Source organism: Corylus avellana, chromosome 5 (assembly GCF_965113065.1).
Source record: "Corylus avellana chromosome 5, dhCorAvel1.hap1.2, whole genome shotgun sequence".
In the NCBI taxonomy this organism is placed as follows: domain Eukaryota; kingdom Viridiplantae; phylum Streptophyta; class Magnoliopsida; order Fagales; family Betulaceae; genus Corylus; species Corylus avellana.
The window spans coordinates 10761620-10780834 of record NC_142494.1 but is presented as its reverse complement, the minus strand read 5'-3'; the positions used below and the strand labels follow the sequence as shown (position 1 = coordinate 10780834).

The 19215-nt window shown below is 35.6% G+C and overlaps 1 protein-coding gene across 2 annotated transcripts; it reads right to left on the bottom strand.

The window, feature by feature from the left end:
- Window positions 1-727: 727 nt before the first annotated feature.
- Window positions 728-4142, bottom strand: LOC132180286 (Pentatricopeptide repeat (PPR) superfamily protein). Of its 2 annotated transcripts, XM_059593051.2 has the most exons (2): window positions 2683-4142; window positions 728-2550 (listed from the first exon to the last, which is right to left on the bottom strand). In XM_059593051.2, the coding sequence occupies exons 1-2, from the start codon at window positions 4017-4019 to the stop codon at window positions 1767-1769; spliced, it is 2121 nt and encodes a 706-aa protein (XP_059449034.2). In that variant the 5' UTR covers window positions 4020-4142; the 3' UTR covers window positions 728-1766. The 2 variants fall into 2 exon arrangements, with proteins under 2 accessions (XP_059449034.2, XP_059449033.2); XM_059593050.2 differs by having other exon boundaries at window positions 728-4142.
- Between the last annotated feature and the right edge of the window lie 15073 nt (window positions 4143-19215).

Below are 19215 nucleotides of genomic sequence, written 5' to 3'. Positions count from 1 at the left end.
CTAGTGACGGTCACTTCATTAGGCGTAGTCTCAGCCGATTGAACTATCTCTTGGGAACATTGTGTTTATTTTCTTGTGTGTTGGTAGAAGTTTAAGCTAAAGGTTTTATTGTGTATACTGATTATTTTCTGCTTAGGAAGTTGGAGTTCATTGGATGGTTTGCATTATTTTCTTTCTCATATTATTTATGTTGGGATCGGAAGTTAAGCCTTCTTTTAAGGCAAGCAGCTTGGCAATTTCAATAGCTTCTTCTTTTCTTTTTCTTTTTCTTTTTTCTTTCCTTATTTCTTAAAGGTAAACAGTTGTCCAAGGCCTGAAAATTACAAGAAAATAGAACATGCAACTTGTCCCCAGGACTCAAACATCTGATATATATGCTCAAACTTGTCTCAGTATGAGCAAATCATATATTTTACAAAAATATTTCTTTCATTGAATACCAAAAAATTAAAATGATGCTGATATTCATATCAGAAGTGCCATTTGAAAAATTGGTTTAAGAGGACGACCCACTTAATTGGAAAGTCATACAATTTCATGTCTCTGTCTTGCTTAAAAGACCCAAAATAACACATAAACAAGGTCCTCCAGATATTTTTTTTCTTTCTCTTTTTCCTTTTCTTTTTATTATTTCAAGATTGGCAAGAAAGACATTTTTTGGACCTGAATCACAAACAAGTCGTAGTTTTTTCTTTTAGATATATAATAATCTCATAAAGTAGCCAGAAAGAACCAATTGAATTTCAACCCACAACAACAAAACACAGCACACGAAGAAGAACATGGTTCTCATATCTTTCTGCCTACATATCAACCGCTGTTGAAACCAGCAAATTTTGTCAGCTTTGCAAATTGATCAATCAAACAGACTCAATTCCACAAACGCAAAGCAAACTCAGAGAACCCAAAATGGAGTGCAATTAAAGAAAGCAACCAACCAACAGGCAACAACTACAATACAAATAAAAATATAAAATGGAAAACCCCTTTTAGAAAATATAAAATGAACTGCAATTGTTTTTTGAGCAAACAATTTTGTAAAAGAAATGAAATTCAACTACTTGAATGTATAACTAATTAATAATTTATAGAAAACTACTTAAACCTTAATTAATCAAGGTGATTTTTTTTTTTCCTTTTCCTTTGCTTTCCTAAGCTTTCTTAGTTGCCAAACAGTAATTTTTCGGCAAACAAGAGAGATCCAAACTGTGAATCTCTTTGCACTTCATAGTGATCAATGCCAGCCCCAAATCGCTCACCCGCAGGTGGTGATGCAAAGCCATAACTTATAACTAGGGGTCAAAGATCTCTGCCGTCCATGTACGACGACACTGTGATCCCCATGGAGCAGTCAGTGGCCAGGGAGATCCCGTCGGAACAAGAACTGGCCACTCAGCACAACCAGAACCCCCAAGAAGAAAATGGCCTCGTGGTTTCACTACCCCTCGTTAACATGTGATATGGGTTCAACTCCATAAAGTAAAATCAAACGGGCTCTCAGGTGATGTGGGTGCCACATACTAAAGAGAAGTGGATGCTTGATGGGCCACAATCTGTTGGATTTACAAAAGACACGACAACATAAAACCTGTAGAGCATCTCTCACCAAAGTGTGTATAACGTACAGAAGGATACACCCAAATATCGAGCAAGGAGGCAAAGGAAACATCCGTTGAGTCCTTCCCCGCTCTGGCTTCCATCCTTGTTAAGTGGAGCTCAGTCTGACCTTTACATAAGGGAACTGCACGGATAAACAGTGGCATTGCCTAATCTCCCATAGAAAGGTATTTGCTGGGCTGATCCGAATTTGGATGTTTTATGCCTTGATCCACTGCATTTCCTTGTCTCTTATGGCCTTCAAGGATACTACGCCATATAATGGCATCAGGTTGGAAAGGCATGCTGGCAATCATTTTCTCTGCTTCTCTAACATGTCCGTACTTAGCCAACAAGTCCACCACACAATGGTAATGATCCATTTCGGGTTCAACTCCATAACTCCTCATTCGTCCAAACAATTCCATCCCTTCTCTCACTAAGCCACCATGTCTGCACGAAGTAAGCACTGCAATCAGAGATATCCTATCAGGCTTAAACCCCAGCAGCTCCATTTCTCTGAACTTTCCTAATGCCTCATGAGCAAAACCATTAAGCCCAAAGGCAGATATTAGAGCTGTCCACGTGATGAGATTTCTATTCGTCATTTTGTCAAAGATTTTCACTGAACTTTCTACACTCCCACATTTCCCATACATATTGATTAACACATTGCAAACAAATGTATCACAGCGATTGAAATCTGCTTTGATCATTACACCATGGATGGAACTTCCTAAAGCAAAGTTGCAAAGTTTAGAGCACACGCTCAAAAGGCTAACATACGTGTAATTATCTGGATGGATGTGAAACATATGCATGTGTTTGAAAAGCTCAAAAACCTCTTTGTAATCATTGTTGCGAGCACAAGCTGCAATCACAATGTTCCAAGATACAAGGTCAGGTTCTTCAAGTAGAGAAAGCAGCTTTAGTGTTTCATTGTATTGACCACTTCTGTTATAAATTCCAGCAATGATGTTAGAGGGGACAACAGGGAGTGGATTGTAAGAAGAAGTGACAAAGACCAGGGCATCAGATATGAGACCATTTTTGGCATATGAGGTAACAAGATAGCTTGATACATACTCATTACTGAGGTAGCCCATTCTTATAATTAAACCATGAAGCTGCCGGACTTCCAATGCTAGCGATGACCTAAGAACAGCCGAAAATGAGAATTCATTAGGTCGGAAATCCAATCGCAGCATATCTTGGAGTAAAAATATAGAAGTGGAAGAGCATTTATTTGAGTAACCCAAAATCAGAGCATTCCAAGAAACCACATTCTTCTCATATATCTCATCGAAACAGTGATGGGCATCTACCAATTTATCGCATTTAGCATAAAAGTCAACCAATGCACTACCCACATATACATCAGATTCAAAAGCACTCCTAAATGTTTTAGCATGAATGAATTCTCCATACATTGGAATCTCCAGACTCGTACAAGAGTTAATAACACTTACAAATGCGGGCTGGCTAGGCAACACTCCAGTCATGCACATTTTCAAAAAGAGTTCCAATGCTTTTCCAGGTATCTCACTATTTGCCACGGTAGAAATAATTGTATTCCATGATGAAACATCCAGATCGGTCACCGTCTCAAAGAGTTTCTCTGCTGAGCATATGCCGGCACATTTCACATACATATTGATAAGAGAATTCACAACAGAAACTTCATTATCAAACCCATTTTTAGTCAGTAGACCATGTATTTGTGTCCCATATGCCAAATCTCGTTGACACGAAATTCCAGACAAAACACTAACAAAAGAACTTTCAGACAGAGCAGTCTCCACCGTCAAGAGCTCACGGAACAAAAAAATACAATCTTCAACAAGCCCATGATGTCCAAACAAAGACAACATTGAATTCCATGTCACCAAGCTCTTACAAGGCATATCTTCAAATGAAAGAACCGCGTCTTCCACGCAACCGTGCCTCCCAAACAAACCCAAGAAAGCAGTCCCCACAAAAGCGTCAGCATGAAACAGTCCGTTCTTTAAAACCAACGCCTGCAGCTGAACACCTCGATGAAGATCCAGTGCCCCACACGATACTAACCCACCGAATGTGAACTGAGTCGGCCTGAATCCGACACCCCTCATCTCAGAAAACAAACTCCAAGCTTCCTCTACATCCCCACATCTACTATAAGCACTAATTATCGTATTATATGAGACTACATTTCTCTGGGGCATTTTATCAAACAACTGACGTGCAAACAATAGTTCGCCAAGCGTAACATAACAAGAAACGATATTGTTGTAAGGAAAAATGGGTTGGTTCGGGACTGGGCCCGTTGTGATGGTGAGCGCGTGGAGGGATTTTGTTGTTCTGAGAGATGGGAGGGTTGCGCATGTTTGTAGAAGCTGAAGGAGACGGCGGTGTTGTTTGGAGAAATTTCCATGGAAGCACATGCAGCCGTTGATGTTAGCATATGCGGATTAGACTTCGATATTTGACGAGTACAAGAGTGTGTATAGTAGACCTTATTTTGATGTGCAAAACCCCAAACAATTGGCCACTTGATTGGGAAACAGGCTTTTATGATGATGGGCCATTCTGTGATGGCCTTTTTTTTTCCTTGGAGCTAATCACAGAGCTTTGAGATCAATTGAATATCTACCTTTAAGGGTTGGCTTCAAGTTAGATACATCTTGTGTAACTCTTTCACAATGTTATATAGGTTGAGTTCGGGATTGCAATTTTAAAATATGTGAATTTTAAAAATGTAGTTAAGTGTTTGGTAAAATTGAGATTTGGCCTTTAAAATCGCAGTTTATCCTTTAAAATTGTGTGTTTTCAAAAAAGTACCTTATTACCTTTTATTTGAAAACACATATTTTATGTGTTTTCATTGCAAATTTTTTAAAAAGGCAATCCCAAACAATCAGTTTTCTCTAATTTAGTTTAAAATTGCACTTTTTGTTTATAATATTGCAATTCCAAATGCACCCATAGTTTAGTAATTTTTCATCACATTAATATTTTGTTCATTTATTAGATTATATGGAAAAATACACATACTTTCTTCAAACTACCACAACTTCATTGTCAATATCCCTCCTCCCAAATTATTAATTGAGTTAATGTCCTCTCAAACTACCAAAAATTGTCAATGTCCTTTAAAAAAAAAAAAAAAAAAAAAAAAAAAAGAACGAAACCACCCCTAGGCTCGCCAAAGGGGATGGCTCGCCCACCCCTCAAAACCTCCACTTTTTTTTTTCTTTTTTTTTCTTTTGTAAGAAAAATAGTTTTTTTGTTTTTCTTTTCTTTAAATAATTTATTTTTTAAAATATTTTATAAATGGTATTTTTGTCATTTGGGGACATTGACAAATTTTTTTGTAGTTTTTTTTTTTTTTTGGGGGGGGGAGGAACATTAACACAATTAATTCGTTAGAAGGACTCTAACAATTTTTAAGTAGGTATGTATACTTTTCCCCAAATTATTTGACTTTCGCATACCCATAGTACCTACCAAATATTGAGATCATTAAAGATTAAGAACTACTTTATCTATAACAAAAAAATGATTATATATTTAAAAAAAAATGTTCAAAACAAATGGCTTCTGATTAGAAAGAAGAATACAATTTTAGCATTAATATAAAAAACATTTAAAAAAACAAAAATCAAAAGGCATTCATACTTGATGTTTAGTAAAATTACAACATAGCATGTATGTTTTAACACTAATTTTCCAATGCTAAGAAGCTAACATATATAATAGAGTAATGCTATGCGTCTCTCTCTATTCTCCTTCCACCCTCCAAAGCCTAATGCTGTGGAGGACTACGGCACATAGGCTTTGGGGAGAAGAGAGATAATCTGAGTGAAGGTGATGAATAGAATTACCCTATATAATAGAGTATCAAGCATTCCTCTATTATACGTAACACAACAAAAGATGAAAAATAGCAAAAAGAACATTATAGAAGGGGCATCTAAAAAATAAAAATAAAAAATGTAGCCCTTGGGTTTTAATCTGATTTGAAGCAATGGCTTTCACACTAGCATGCTCGTCCGTTGCTTGTTTCTTAAAGAATAGAGCATTATATCCATCTAGGCCTGGTAACATCCTTAATTTCACCCTAAGTAACTCCCTCTCAATAGATCATTGCACCCTCGAATCCGCAAGTATGTTATTCTTTCCCTCTCTCTCTCATCCTCCACCATGTATTCATGTTTTATCTTTGATTGACTATTTAAGAATTCCATTTAGGCTTTGAATTTGTTGGAGGAATTAATTGAGTGAATGTCGTGTAATTCGATTTAGTTTTTGGAAGTTTTTGGATGCTCATTTGTAAAATGCCATACATTTTCATTTGGATTGGGTTCAGTTATAATTAGTGGGTGGTTTACAAAAATTTGGATTGGATCTGTAAATTCTATCTGATTGCTTTCATGACTCTAAGCATTTATGTTTTTGATATATCACTATTCTTGTTGTTAGTTATATGTGGATTATATTTCGATCATGACCATGAAATAGGTAAAACATGCCTTTTGAGCTTGTTGCCTTCTATTTATGGGTTTAGACCTTGTGGGGCTCCTTCAAACCTTTAGGAAGTTATTATTTTTAATCTAGTATGACAAATGATTTAGAATCAATAAAATCCCATAATTATGTCACTACAAAAAAACAATTTTTTTTTTTTACTGGAGATTTCTGACGTTTTCTAGTGTCTGACGTGTCAGAAAATTTTTCTAACGAGTCGTTTCTGACGCGTGTCGATTGTCAGAAGCGTAGGTATCAGGAAAAAAAATTTCCTAACGCGTCAGTGGGTAAAACGTCAGAAAATTCTGACGTTTTAATTTGTCACACATCAGAAAATTGAAAAATTAAATAAAAAATTAATTTTTTCTTTTTATTTTTTTAATTTTTTTTGGAATTTTTTTTAATTAAAAATTTATTAATTAAAATTAATTTTCAATTAAATTTTAATTTTCCATTTTTTTGGGAATTCCTCTGCACGGCAGCTCCCTCACGCGTGAGGGAGCTGCCGTGTAGAGAAACACATTTCTCTGCACCATGGCCGGCCACTCCCTTTCTTCTTTTCTCAATTCTCTCTCTCTCTCTCTTCTTTTCTCTAGCTTTCCCATTTCTCCATTTAATTTTCTCTCTCTCCCTCTTCTTTTCGATCTCCATGGTGCATATCTGCACCATGGTTTGAGTTTTTGAAACTATTTTCAAAAACTCAAACCGAAACCATCTTCAAAAAATTAAAACCAACCATCAAGAAATCAAAAAATCAATCTGAAAAACCCAAAAAATCTTCTTATCGATCTTCTCCTCCTCTTCTTCTTCTTCTTCTTCTCTTCTCCTTTTTTTCTTTTTTTTTCTTCTTCTTCTCTTCTCCTTTTCTTTTTCTTCTTCTCTTCTCCTATTCTTTTTCTTCTTCTTCTTCTTTCTTCGATCTGCTGCATGCTTCTCAATTTTTTCCCTTCACCTTCTGTTTTTCTTCTTCCTCTAGAGATGCCGTGCAGACTGCAGAGAAGCAGGGAGATTGAGACAGGAGAGAGAATGTGCTGGGAAAAAAAATGAAGAGGTAAAAAATAATAAGAGGGAAAAAGTTGAGGGGGAAAATAAAAAGAGGGAAAGAAGTTCAAAATCCCGCCTATTGGCCCTAGGGGGCCAATCGAGGTAATTTCCTGACGTGCCAAGTGTCGAACGTCAGGAATTTCTAACGTGCGACACCTGGCATGTCAGAAAATTATATATATAATTTTTTGACGTGGCACATTCCTTTTCTGACGTGGTAAATGTGGCCACGTCATAAAATATATAATTTTTTAAAATTGCTAAATCTGTAATAATTTTCTGACGTGAGAATAGTATCACGTCAGAATTTTCTAACGTGTTAAAACAAACACGTCAGAAAATTCTGACGTGGTACTATTCACACGTCAGAAAATAATTTTCTGACGTGGTAAAATTCCCACGTCAGAAAATTGCTGACGTGGCAACAAAATATTTACTGTAGCCACGTCAGAAAACCCCATTTTTTTTTATAGTGTGTGTAACAGTGTTGTGCTTCTAACACACTGTAATGGACTGAAATGGATGGAAAAGGAACACAACGAATGATGAATTGATGGAAATGGAAATTGTTTATAGAAAACTAAGCATTTCGAGGATGCTTAAACCTCCAAAGTTCACAATGAACATTCTACAAATTCTTTGATACCTTTACAATTATCTAAGGAGTCTTATATAAACTCGGCTCTAACTACTTGGGCCTAACTACTAGGCCTAACTAACAACTAATCTAGTAATAGAAATGGGCTATAATATCTATCTACTTTAGACCCATTACATTATGCGTTTAGGAGCATATTCAATGGCATTGCTAACTTTCTGCTCCTCTATTTTTCTTTAAATTTTTTTCTTTTGGCCATGGAAATACATATTCAATATTCTTTGTTCCATTAGCAAAAAGAGATTTCTATTTGATGCCATTCCTTTTGTATTTGGTATCCCCTGAATGAAACCCTCTTCTTTCTAGTGTAGAATAGGTGAGTAAACTAGAAGTAGAAGCAACATGTATATATACTTGAGATAAGTTGAGATTGTACGTAAAGTATGAAGCTTTCTTATATTCCCAGGTCTCTTTGGAGAAGCTCTTCTTTTGTGTGTGTGTATATATATATATATATATATGGAAAACAAGTGGCAACCTAGCTTTCAAATGCACATGACCTCCTTAAAAAGGGATGGGGCCAATTTGCACTACCATGTTTGGATTGTAAACTTACTTAAACCAATAGAAAATGGGAAGAACAAAGTGATACAAGGGAAGTTTATATTCACCTTCGAATGTTTAGATTTCCATAATAAATAAAATTGAATTATTTTCTAATTACACAAAATATTGTCCTCTAACCCTATTTACAATATGGATTAGGTAAGACATATTGTTATTGCTAAACACTAGTGTGCTTATATGTAGGTAACGAATTACATCTAATAGGGACATTGAGATGGATAGGAGTTGGATGCGGGAAACTACCCAATGTTTAGAACAATTTCAAAAAGGTGTGGAAGAATTCATGAGAATGTCAGTTAAATCAGTGGATGCACATGATATGACAATGTCCATGACGTGATTGTGCAAATCGATATTAATGTCATATTAGCGAGGTGAAGTGTCAATTGTATATAAACATATTTACTCCGACATACACTCGATGGATATTTCATGAGAAAGAAGATCATTTTAAGGTAAATACTTTTGGAAACATGCACACACATACAAGTGAAAAGATAGAGGAGGTTGATGCAGCTGAAGAATTGTTCGGCGATGTGTGTATGGGGACATTTCTTGACGCTAACATAATAGAATCCTCTACTGCACAGGGTCCCACAACTGATGATCATGGACAAACAAGCTCCTTCTACCAATTATGGGAAGATGGTTTGCGTGAACTTTATTTAGGCTGCAAGAAATTTTTAAAAATTGCTTTCATACTAAAGATGATTCATATAAAGACGCTTTACAACATGACTAACATGACATTTGATATGATGATTGATTTGATAAAGATGGCCCTCCCAAATGGAGAGATATTACCGCCCTCGTATAGAGAAGCAACACGGTTTAGGCGACACTTGGGCTTTGGTTACGATAAGATACATGCATGCAAGAATGACTGTGTACTTTTTTTGGAAGGAACATGCAGGCAAAGTGGAATGCCCAAAGTGTAAAACTTCAAGATGGATTAGTGGCAAAGGCGAAAAAAGTAATATTCCTCAAAAGGTCTTATGGTATGTCAAAAGAAACAGCCAAGTAAATGCAGTGGCAGAAAGAAGGTCGAGAGATGATGACAAATCTCTAAGACAACTAACTGATTTTATTATGTGGAAAGTGTTTGATAAAAGATATGAGTGGTTTGCAAGTGATTCCCGCAACGTGCAACTTGGTTTAGCAAGTGATGTGATAAGCGCCGAATGTTGCACATTCAAGCCCCTTAATTTGCATATGTTAATTCCTTAATGTTGTTATTTGTTTGATTTTGTTTTGTTTTTGTGTTTTCATGTTATAAATAAAGATGCAATTAATTCCATTGATTTTGGGCTGAAAAGCACACTTTGAGATGATTAAGCTTAGCCAATCATAACAGAGGACCTATATGTTATGGTTAAGTTTAATCAAATAAAGGAAGGGATTAATTCGGAATTTCTCAAATTGGAGTCAAAATCGGATTGGATTCAAATTTGGATTCTGCATACGTCTCGGTATTTTGGCCATAACTTTCAGTTCAAATATCCGATTGAGGTAATTCAAGTGGCACTGGAAAGATAACTCAAATTTATAAAAATCATTTTGAAATATCATTTTCCTAATTCGGGGCGCCGCAATGCCAAAATCGCCCCGCAAGATAGGAACGCAATTCTGGGTGAATTCTATTCCGATTTGGACTTAGGTTTTCTTTATCCTAATTGGACTTGGACTTAAATCTCCAAAATTTATAGGATTATTAGGGCTTCTAGGACTCTCCTAAGCCCTATAAATAGGCCTCTAAGCATTGAGAAAAAACACACCGCTTCTTAGAGCTAGAAACCAGAAAATTGTCTTTGGAGCTTAGAAGATCATGAGCGACTAAACCCCTTCGTGGGGTGTTGATGTAACCTTATCCAAGCACAATGGTTTGATTGTATTTAATTTCTAGATTTTCAATTTATGCTTGTTGATTGTATAACTATGAGGATTGCTACAATTGATTTATGTTCTTCGTATTAAATGCAATTGTTCTTTAATTCCAATTCAATATTAGTAAAATTATTATCTTGTCTTAGAAATTATTTTACTATTATTGAACACAAATCATTCTTCTTTTCTGTGATTATCAGAATGATGGTTATATAATGAGTTTAATTGACATATGATCAATAGGATTTGATAGGCCATGCCTAAGGAAGACGGATTGTACTACACCTTAGTTTAGTGTAATTTAGGTAGACAATTCGTGCCAACCGAAGATGGGTTACACTTATTCATTGACTGTTTGTATCCTGTTAAAAAATTTGATAATTTATACCTAGGAAAGACAGGTCGTACCGCATCTTAGTGGTTAGGTGGACGATCCGTGCCAACCGAAGATAGATTATGCTTATTCTTTAATAAGGTAGTTTCTTGTTTATTTATAACATGCATAGAATGAATTTCTGGGATTAATTATGATTAACCATTGTTGTGCGGATAGAGGTGAAGTCGATACCCTACACACTCTCTCTTATTTTAAATCTCTTTTATTTTCATGCACTAAAATCAAATCAATTCTCTTTTTAATTAAGTTAATTTTAATCTTTTGAATTTTGATAATAAAACCCCTGCAGTCCTTGAGGTTCGACACCCTCTCTATAGCCGTATCCTACAAAGATTCGTCCTATTGCGAGTGGTTATTTTTATAATTGATATTTTTGGTCATAAAAATACCACATCAATGGTTTCAACCCATATGGTAATATAAGTATAACATATAGCATATGGGCAGTAATATTAATGGTGTACAATTTACCTCTATGGATGTGTATGAAGGCTACAAATTTGATGTTGTCCCTACTTATCCTTGGGCCCTCAAAGCTCAGAAACAAAACTGACATCTATTTGCGGCCGTTGGTTGATAATTTGAAAGAATTATGGAATTAAGGCATACACATGCGTCAAATAAAGAGATATTTCAATTGTATGCAGCATTACTAAGGACTATAAAAGATTTTTCCGCATATGAAAATTATCTGGGTGGTCTACTCATGGAAATCTTGCATGTTCAGTATGTAATAAGGTTACATGGTTCAGATGGTTGAAGTATGGGCATAAGGTGAAGGTGAGCTATATAAGTCATTGTCGGTTGCTTCCTCAAGGGCTTGCATGGTGAGAAAGAAGAGATTTATTTTGATGGTATTGAGAAGCATAGATTGGAACCTAAAGAATTGTTTACAGATCAATTGTTGCAACAACTAAGGCATGTTGCAGGTTTACAATTTGGAAAACACAAGTGGGACAAAGAGAAATACCCAGATGTTGTGTTGAATTGGAGGAAGAAGAGTATTTTCATCAAGTTGCCTTACTGGTCAAGATTGAAACTACATCACAATTTAGATGTAATGCATATTGAGAATAATATATGTGATAGTGTCTTAGGTACATTAATGAATGTTGATGTGAAGACCAAGGACATAGTCAATGGACAAAGAGATTTAATATTGATGGGTATACGTAAAGAATTGTATTTGCAGACAAATTGTGCAACTCATAGGATGCCACTTGTGAAGTACACTTTGACAAGAGATGAGAAGAAGAGTTTATGTAAGTAGTTGAAAGGTGTTAAATTTCCTAACAGGTATGCATCTAGCATCAGTCGATGTGTGAACAAGTTTCCTGATAAAATTTCAGGTATGAAAAGCCACGATTGTCATGTCTTCTTACAGAGCTTACTTCCTGTTGCAATTCAAAAAAATTTTACTCTTGAAATACAAACAACATTGATTGAGTTGATTACCTTTTTTTTTTCGCCAACTTATGTTATGATCCATCTAGCAGTTCATTTACCTCGGGAGGCTGAGCTTGCCAGTCCAATACAATTCTGTTGGATGTATTTGATGAAAAGGTCACTCAAAAAATTTAAGAAGTTTGTGCATAACAAAGCACTGCAAAAGGGTTCATTGCCGAGAGTTACCTAGCTGATGAGAGCTTGACCTTTTAGTCAAGTATATTCGGGGGATTGAGACAAGATAGAACCATGAATGGAACAATGTTAACGTTGATACTATAGAAACGGGCTAGCGCTTGGATGTGTTCTCCCAACAAGTTCAGTCGTTAGGGGCAGCTATATTAGGAACATTGGATGCTAATGATTTTAATAGGGCACGAAGGTATGTGCTTACCAGCTATAACAAAACGGCCTCATATTTGGAGTAAGTTTAGTAATAGTCTTTGTTTTTTACCTTTTACGTCATGTTATAATTATAGTGTGGATGATCCTTACCATTATGTTGGTTTTTCATGCAATGAACTTTATAATAAGAGTTAAAAAGAAGGCGGCCTTGACATTGAAAAAAAACATAAGGCTAACTTTGAACGTTGGTTTCGTAAACATTTATACAGTAGTGGGCGTACTGTAGACAATGGCTCAAACCAATTATATGATCTTGTGTGTGGGTCTAATCGTCAAGTTAGATCGTACATAGGTTGCATAGTGAATAGGGTTAGGTACCACATGAAAGAATGTGAACAAACTCATACTACCCAGAACTGTGGTATTTTTATTCTAGGTAATGACAGAAAGTCAATAATTGAGTACTATGGTGAGTTAAAGAATATTCTGGAGTTACGTTACCCAGGCCCAAATCTCGTGTACCTATTTGAGTGCGATTAGTGGGACATTGGGAGTGCAACATGAATACGAACGGACCAAAGCTTCACGATTGTGAATACTTTTCATAAATGGTGTGAGTCCGACTTGTTCATCCTAGCATGCCAAGCTTCGCAATTGTTTCACTTGGATGATCCCAAATTGGGTGGCAATTGGAAAGTGGTGCAGAAGTTGATCAATAGAGACATCTATGATATTCCAACAGTACAAGGACTCAATGATGACCTATACCAAGAAGATGACCAAGGACTCTGTAACACCCCACCTCAATGACAGACAATATTGTCCGCTTTTGGCTCCCCCAAACTAGACTTCCAAGGAGGTCACCCATCCTGGTATTACTCCAGCAGAAGTACACTTAACTGTGGAGTTCTAATGGGATCATGACCATCACGACTTTAAAACGCGTTGTTGTCATTAAGGGTGTAGTATACATTTAAGAACATTCTCATCTCCATACCCAGCCGATGTGGGGCGTCACAGACTCTACGATGACGTATACCAAGAAGGTAAATGTATTGGGGGTAATATGTCCTTGTTGACGAAGCAAATGTTAAAGCCTCCACTTTATTATGCAGAGATGATGTGACAGTAGCAATTGATGAATTATATGTTCAACTTGATGTTTGCCAACAATAACTTGTTGGATGAGGACCATGATACAAACTTCGATGAAGAAGAGGAGTCATCTAGCCACGACAATATAGACTCTGAACACGAAAAGGACTTTGAATACGAACAATCATTTGCAAGTAATAGTGATACAGACTTTGAGTATGAATCTAATGATGAAAGGTATTGAACACAAGCTCAACTTTGGTATAAGTACAAAGTGTATTAACACATTTTATGAAGTTGATGCTATATATATATTGGTGTTTTTCTTGCAAATTTTCATATATGCATAGTAAAACACTACTATACTTATAAGAACATTTTTCATAATAAATTAGTGGCATGATTATTGTATCTTCGTCAAAAATATTTAACATGCTATATGTTTATAATTTGACTAATCTAAATTTTTGGTTTTTGAGCTGTTAACAAATTGATCGTAACAATGATAAAGACATGACGCGTACACATTCAAGTAGTACGAAGCTGAGGCCAAGGCCAAGGCCGGGTCCTTATTGACGAACATGACAGTCACAGTCCCAACTTTGTTGTTGGTGATATAGATATGCGATCAGTAAATCAATCTCAAGTGAATAAGAGAAAGTAAATCGATCTAAAGTGAATAAGAGAAAGTACCTTCTTATGCTTCTTCGGCGTTGAAGATGATGGACACAGTGGATGTCTTGCCAAACTTCGGGTGCCATATGCTTTCAATTAACAACAAAAAGAATAAATTACATCAAGGAAGCAAAAAAAGGCCAAGAAATTTCTAACGTGAACTCATTGGTTAGATGACCTAACCTTCCAAGATCGCGTCTTAGGAGCCGTAATCGTGGATTGCAATTGAATGGCTGGGCGAGATGTGTATGTGAGACTTGGCAAACGAGAGTCTCTTGTTTAGAGTACCTCCTGCTTCTGTATTGTGACATGGGCAAGAATAGTCAATACGGTTGCGTTTGGCAACCAATAAGCTGCCCTCCACAACGCTGTGCATCTACAATGCTGCTTCATGTACGACTAAAGTAGCCTCTGCGCCTCTTGTACTTGACCACAACTAAAGTAGCGTAGCTTCTAGAGACGTGACCCTCTCCAAAGGCTGGAGTACTTGACGTTGTAGCTTCCGGGTGAAGCAACTTGCAATGGCAGAAATTTGACCCATTTTTAAAATTTTTTCAGCTTAAATTACACTTATACCCTGCATTGAATACAAAAAAAAAAAAAAAAAAAAAAAAAAAATAGACAATAACACTTTTTTCTTTCAACTTGTTTGTTTCCTCATAAAACTCTTCCTTCCTTCCACTGGTTTTAGTTTTTGTTTCCTCAATGCTTCAACAATTTTTTTCTCTCTAAAAGCCCATTAGCAATTTCGTAATTCTCAATTTAGGGAAAGTGAGGGTTGTATAGTAATTTCCATTGAAGCTGGCTTGTTGCATACATGCGAGCCACGCCTTTTCTTCAGTTGTTCAAGGCAGATTTACGACTTTTGAGGGCTACCTATGGTAATTTCTAGGTATGGTACATATGCACAGGTATGGTGTAGTTTGCACATTGTAGGTAATTATGATGGATCCACAGTGCATTGCAATGGTGGGTTGGCAACCCTTGTTTCTGTATTCTCACACACACACACATATACATATATAGTCATATTTGCATACTAAAACACTAATATATTTGTATGAACATTTTTTATAATAAATTACTAATATGATTATTGTATTTTCGTCAAAAATATTTAACATGATGTATGATTATAATTTGACTAATCTAAATTTTTGGTTGCTGTTAGCAAATTGATCATAATAATGGTAAAGACACGATGCGTATGTGTTACAGTAGTACAAGGCCGAGGCCGAGGCCAAGGCCAAGACCAAGGCCTTATTGATGAGCATGACAGTCAGAGTCCCAATTTTGTAGTTGGTGATACGGATATGCAATTGTCGGTCCCCCATGAGTTAGCAGAGGGGCATCCTTCACACAAGTCTTTTAATCTTATTCACTCAGTGGCAGGATTGGGTTCACAGGGAGTCGTCCCTATTGCATCTTGTAAATGCATATGAATTATATATGTATTAAATGTTACTTTTTGTATTATTTCAGTTTGTTACAGACATTTTAGAATATACTCTTCTAAATATAACTAACTACTCTATCATGTTTTGCCTAACAGTTAACACGTCTGTCAAAAGTCTAAGGGGTAAGAACAAATGTAAGAAGTTGAATGGCCTGGTACTTAAACATGGTTTCATTGTTCTAAACATCCCTAATAAACACGAATGCATCGTGGTTAGCGAACAAGATCGGAGCGTTTGTTCACAGCATGTGTGAACTCCATCATGATTAATGGAAAAGGGTCCTAAGTGAACAAAAGCGCAAGCTAGTACGCAATGTTATGGTACAAATCTCAATGTTTAAGGACATGTTTTATATGAAAAAATAATGTGACACTTTTTTTACTATTATTTTGTTAATTATTATGTCTTAGTCAAACCTTGCTCTAAATTTGTTATGAAATGAGGATTTCAAAGTTGTTTCTCATAACATGGGTTGTGTCTATTATAGAATTTGCTCCAATCTGTATAAGGAACATTACAATAAATATTTTAAAAGCTTAAAGAAGATGATCCTGAGGCGATTGCCATGGCTAAGGCTGTTGAGAACATGTCCGAATGGGAATGGTTTTGAACAATGGAAATTAATATGTGACTCATTTGATGTAGCAATAGGCAAATATATATTATTGTATTGAGTAGAAAATTAAGATTGATATAATTTGCATACAGCTGTCAAACATGTTATGAATAATTGTTTTTTTTTTTTTTTTTCAAATTTCATAGGCCAAGTCTGAACGAAATAAAAAAAAAAAATAAATAATAATAATAATAATAATAGAAGTTTGTTGGGTACAAATCACACATCTGGCACCTGCTCATTTTTCAATGACATTTATAAACAAGTAAGAATCTCGTAACATAATTTTATGAAAGTAACATTATTTAGTGTAAACTATGTTATGTGTATTATGTGTAAGAACAAGCAACAAAAGTCAAGTCCACTTGTGTTGATCTATATAAGTATACCCATACCAAAAAAATGAGCCTTTTGTAAACTCAAAATGTTAGAGCCTATTTGTAAGTAAATGTTTACTTTCCAATCATTAATTCTATTAGTGAAGAACAGGAATAATAAACTTACTTGGATGAAGTATATATTAAACTAAGAGCAACTATGGCTTGTGTAGATTGAGATGCATGAATTAACAAACAAAGAGGACGTTGTAATGCCCCACCCCAATACCACACAATACTGTTCGCTTTCGGCTCCCCTGAATTAGACTTCGCAGGAGGTCACCCATCTTGGTACTACTCTCGTATAAGCTCACTTAACTACGGAGTTCTGATGGGATCATAACCATCACGGCTTGAAAACGCGTTATTGTCATGAAAGGTGTAACTATACATATAAGAACGTCTCCTTCTCTATCTTCATACCTAGGCGATGTGGGACGCCACAACGTGGAGGAAAGTAGTGTGGAGAAACACATAGAAGAAATAGTTACAAAAGTGCTAAGGGGCCGACGATCTGGGCACATCAGAGGAATGGGGTGCGATCTCATACCTACCCCTTTAAGTTTATCTCGAGCACATTCGTCCACCCAAACTGACAACCATGACAAATGCATGACAAAGCTCCAAAAGACACATAACAAATTGGGAGACACACAGAACAAACTGGAAGACACAAAGCACATTGCAAGTGTCACTTGCCAAAACCGCTAAACAGGAGGAAGTAACATAAAATGCAAGCCAATGTGGATTTGATAATGTCACGTCTTGAAGGGTTAGAGAATCTTTCCCTATGCATTAATTTTACAAAAACACACACATATTAAGTAATGGTTAGAAAGCTTATTGATCATTATATGAAATTATATTCTTCTTACGTCTGGATGGAGCTTGATTGGAGGTGAATCAAGCCAAGCCGATATTTGAGGGAGCTTTGGAATAATTGGGTGGTTGGGTATTTTTTGGTACTTTCTATTTGTGATGTATTTTTTGATACTATCTATTTGGGTTATGTTTTTTGGTACTATGTACTTGGGTATTTGTTGGTACTTTTTGTTTGGTAATGTGTATTTATTGGTACTTACTATTTGGTGTTGCGTATTTGGGTATTTGTTTGTACTTTCTGTTTGGTAATGTGTATTTTGGTATTTGTTGGTACTTTCTATTTGGTACTGTGTATTTAGATATTTGTTGGTACTTTCTATTTGGTTTGTATTGTATTAAGATATTCACATAATTTTTGGTTCAAGAACTTTGAGTTAGTTAATCTCCTTGACATGTTTATCAAGGTTAAAGAACTGAACTTGAGAATTTGTCAAGTTCCTAAATTAATTTTTGTTAGGCTTTCTAAGTCTCTCTCCCTTATTAATTTGCAGTTTTATAATGCTCTTGTCGGATATGTCTGGAAGAATGTCGTTATACAGGAAGTATGTGAAGGGCATTTGTTTTTCAAACTTCTGTTTGTATGAAAGATTTGTGTGGGTTTTGAATATATTTCCTTTGTATTTTGTGAATGGCATTTGTTTTCTTCAGTTCGCCTATTTCAAGAGAACTTGTTAATCTCATTGATGGTAGCTTAAAAGTGTCTATTTTCTCTATTAAAATACGCTTTATCATTCTTTATTTTATACCCATACTTGCATTTTATATTTAATTGTTGAATAATGTTTAATTATTAAATGTGAGCTTAAAATGATATTATAATGCAAGTTATTGCATTTTTTAGGAAAATAAAGGAATAAAAAACTAGACAGGCCAAGGCAAGCCAAAATAAAAGCAAGCAAGCCTAGCCAATTACAAGAAGAACTCAGCACGTGAAAGCCAAGAGAAAATAAAGCAAGAAAAAAAGTGGACCTTCAAGCCACTTATGTGGGGCCACAAACATGACACAAACATGCCACTCCGTGCTCTCCCAAATTTAGAACCTGATGGGTTCTAGACACTTGGTTTTATATTAATGGAAGAAATGGAAATTATGTTGCAAAAAAAAAAAAAAAAAAAGGAAGGAAAAAACCTAAGTCGGTGGTGGCTTTGAAAACAAAGAGAATTCTGAAAATTTAAGGAAAACCTAACACAAAACAAAACCAACTCTCCACTATATATATATAGACCAAGCAGCAGCACGGAGAGGATATCCTAGGTTGAGAGGGGAGGCTGCCGCAGAGGAGAAGAGAGAGATAGATAAGCTTTTATGCAAGCGATTTGTCCCTAAAATTCAAGTTCTTTCTTTTCAATGTCTTTTTATTTATATATTGTTAAGTATTTTAATATTATGAATAGTTAAATCTCTAGCTAGGGCTAGGGGTGAAACCTAGTATTTTTATTATGTGTTCTTGAGGCTATTGTTATTCTTCATAGATTAATGACTGAATTTTGGGGATACCTTTTAATTTGAGAACAATTTCATGTGATAAGTTTGTTTTGACTCATTATGATTTTTGTTTATCTCAAATGCTTATTTTGTTTGATTTGTTATGATTCGAAAATATATTGATCGCTTAATTTATTGTCACATTGTTATTAAAAAAATCAAATTCTCAACAAATCCATGTTCA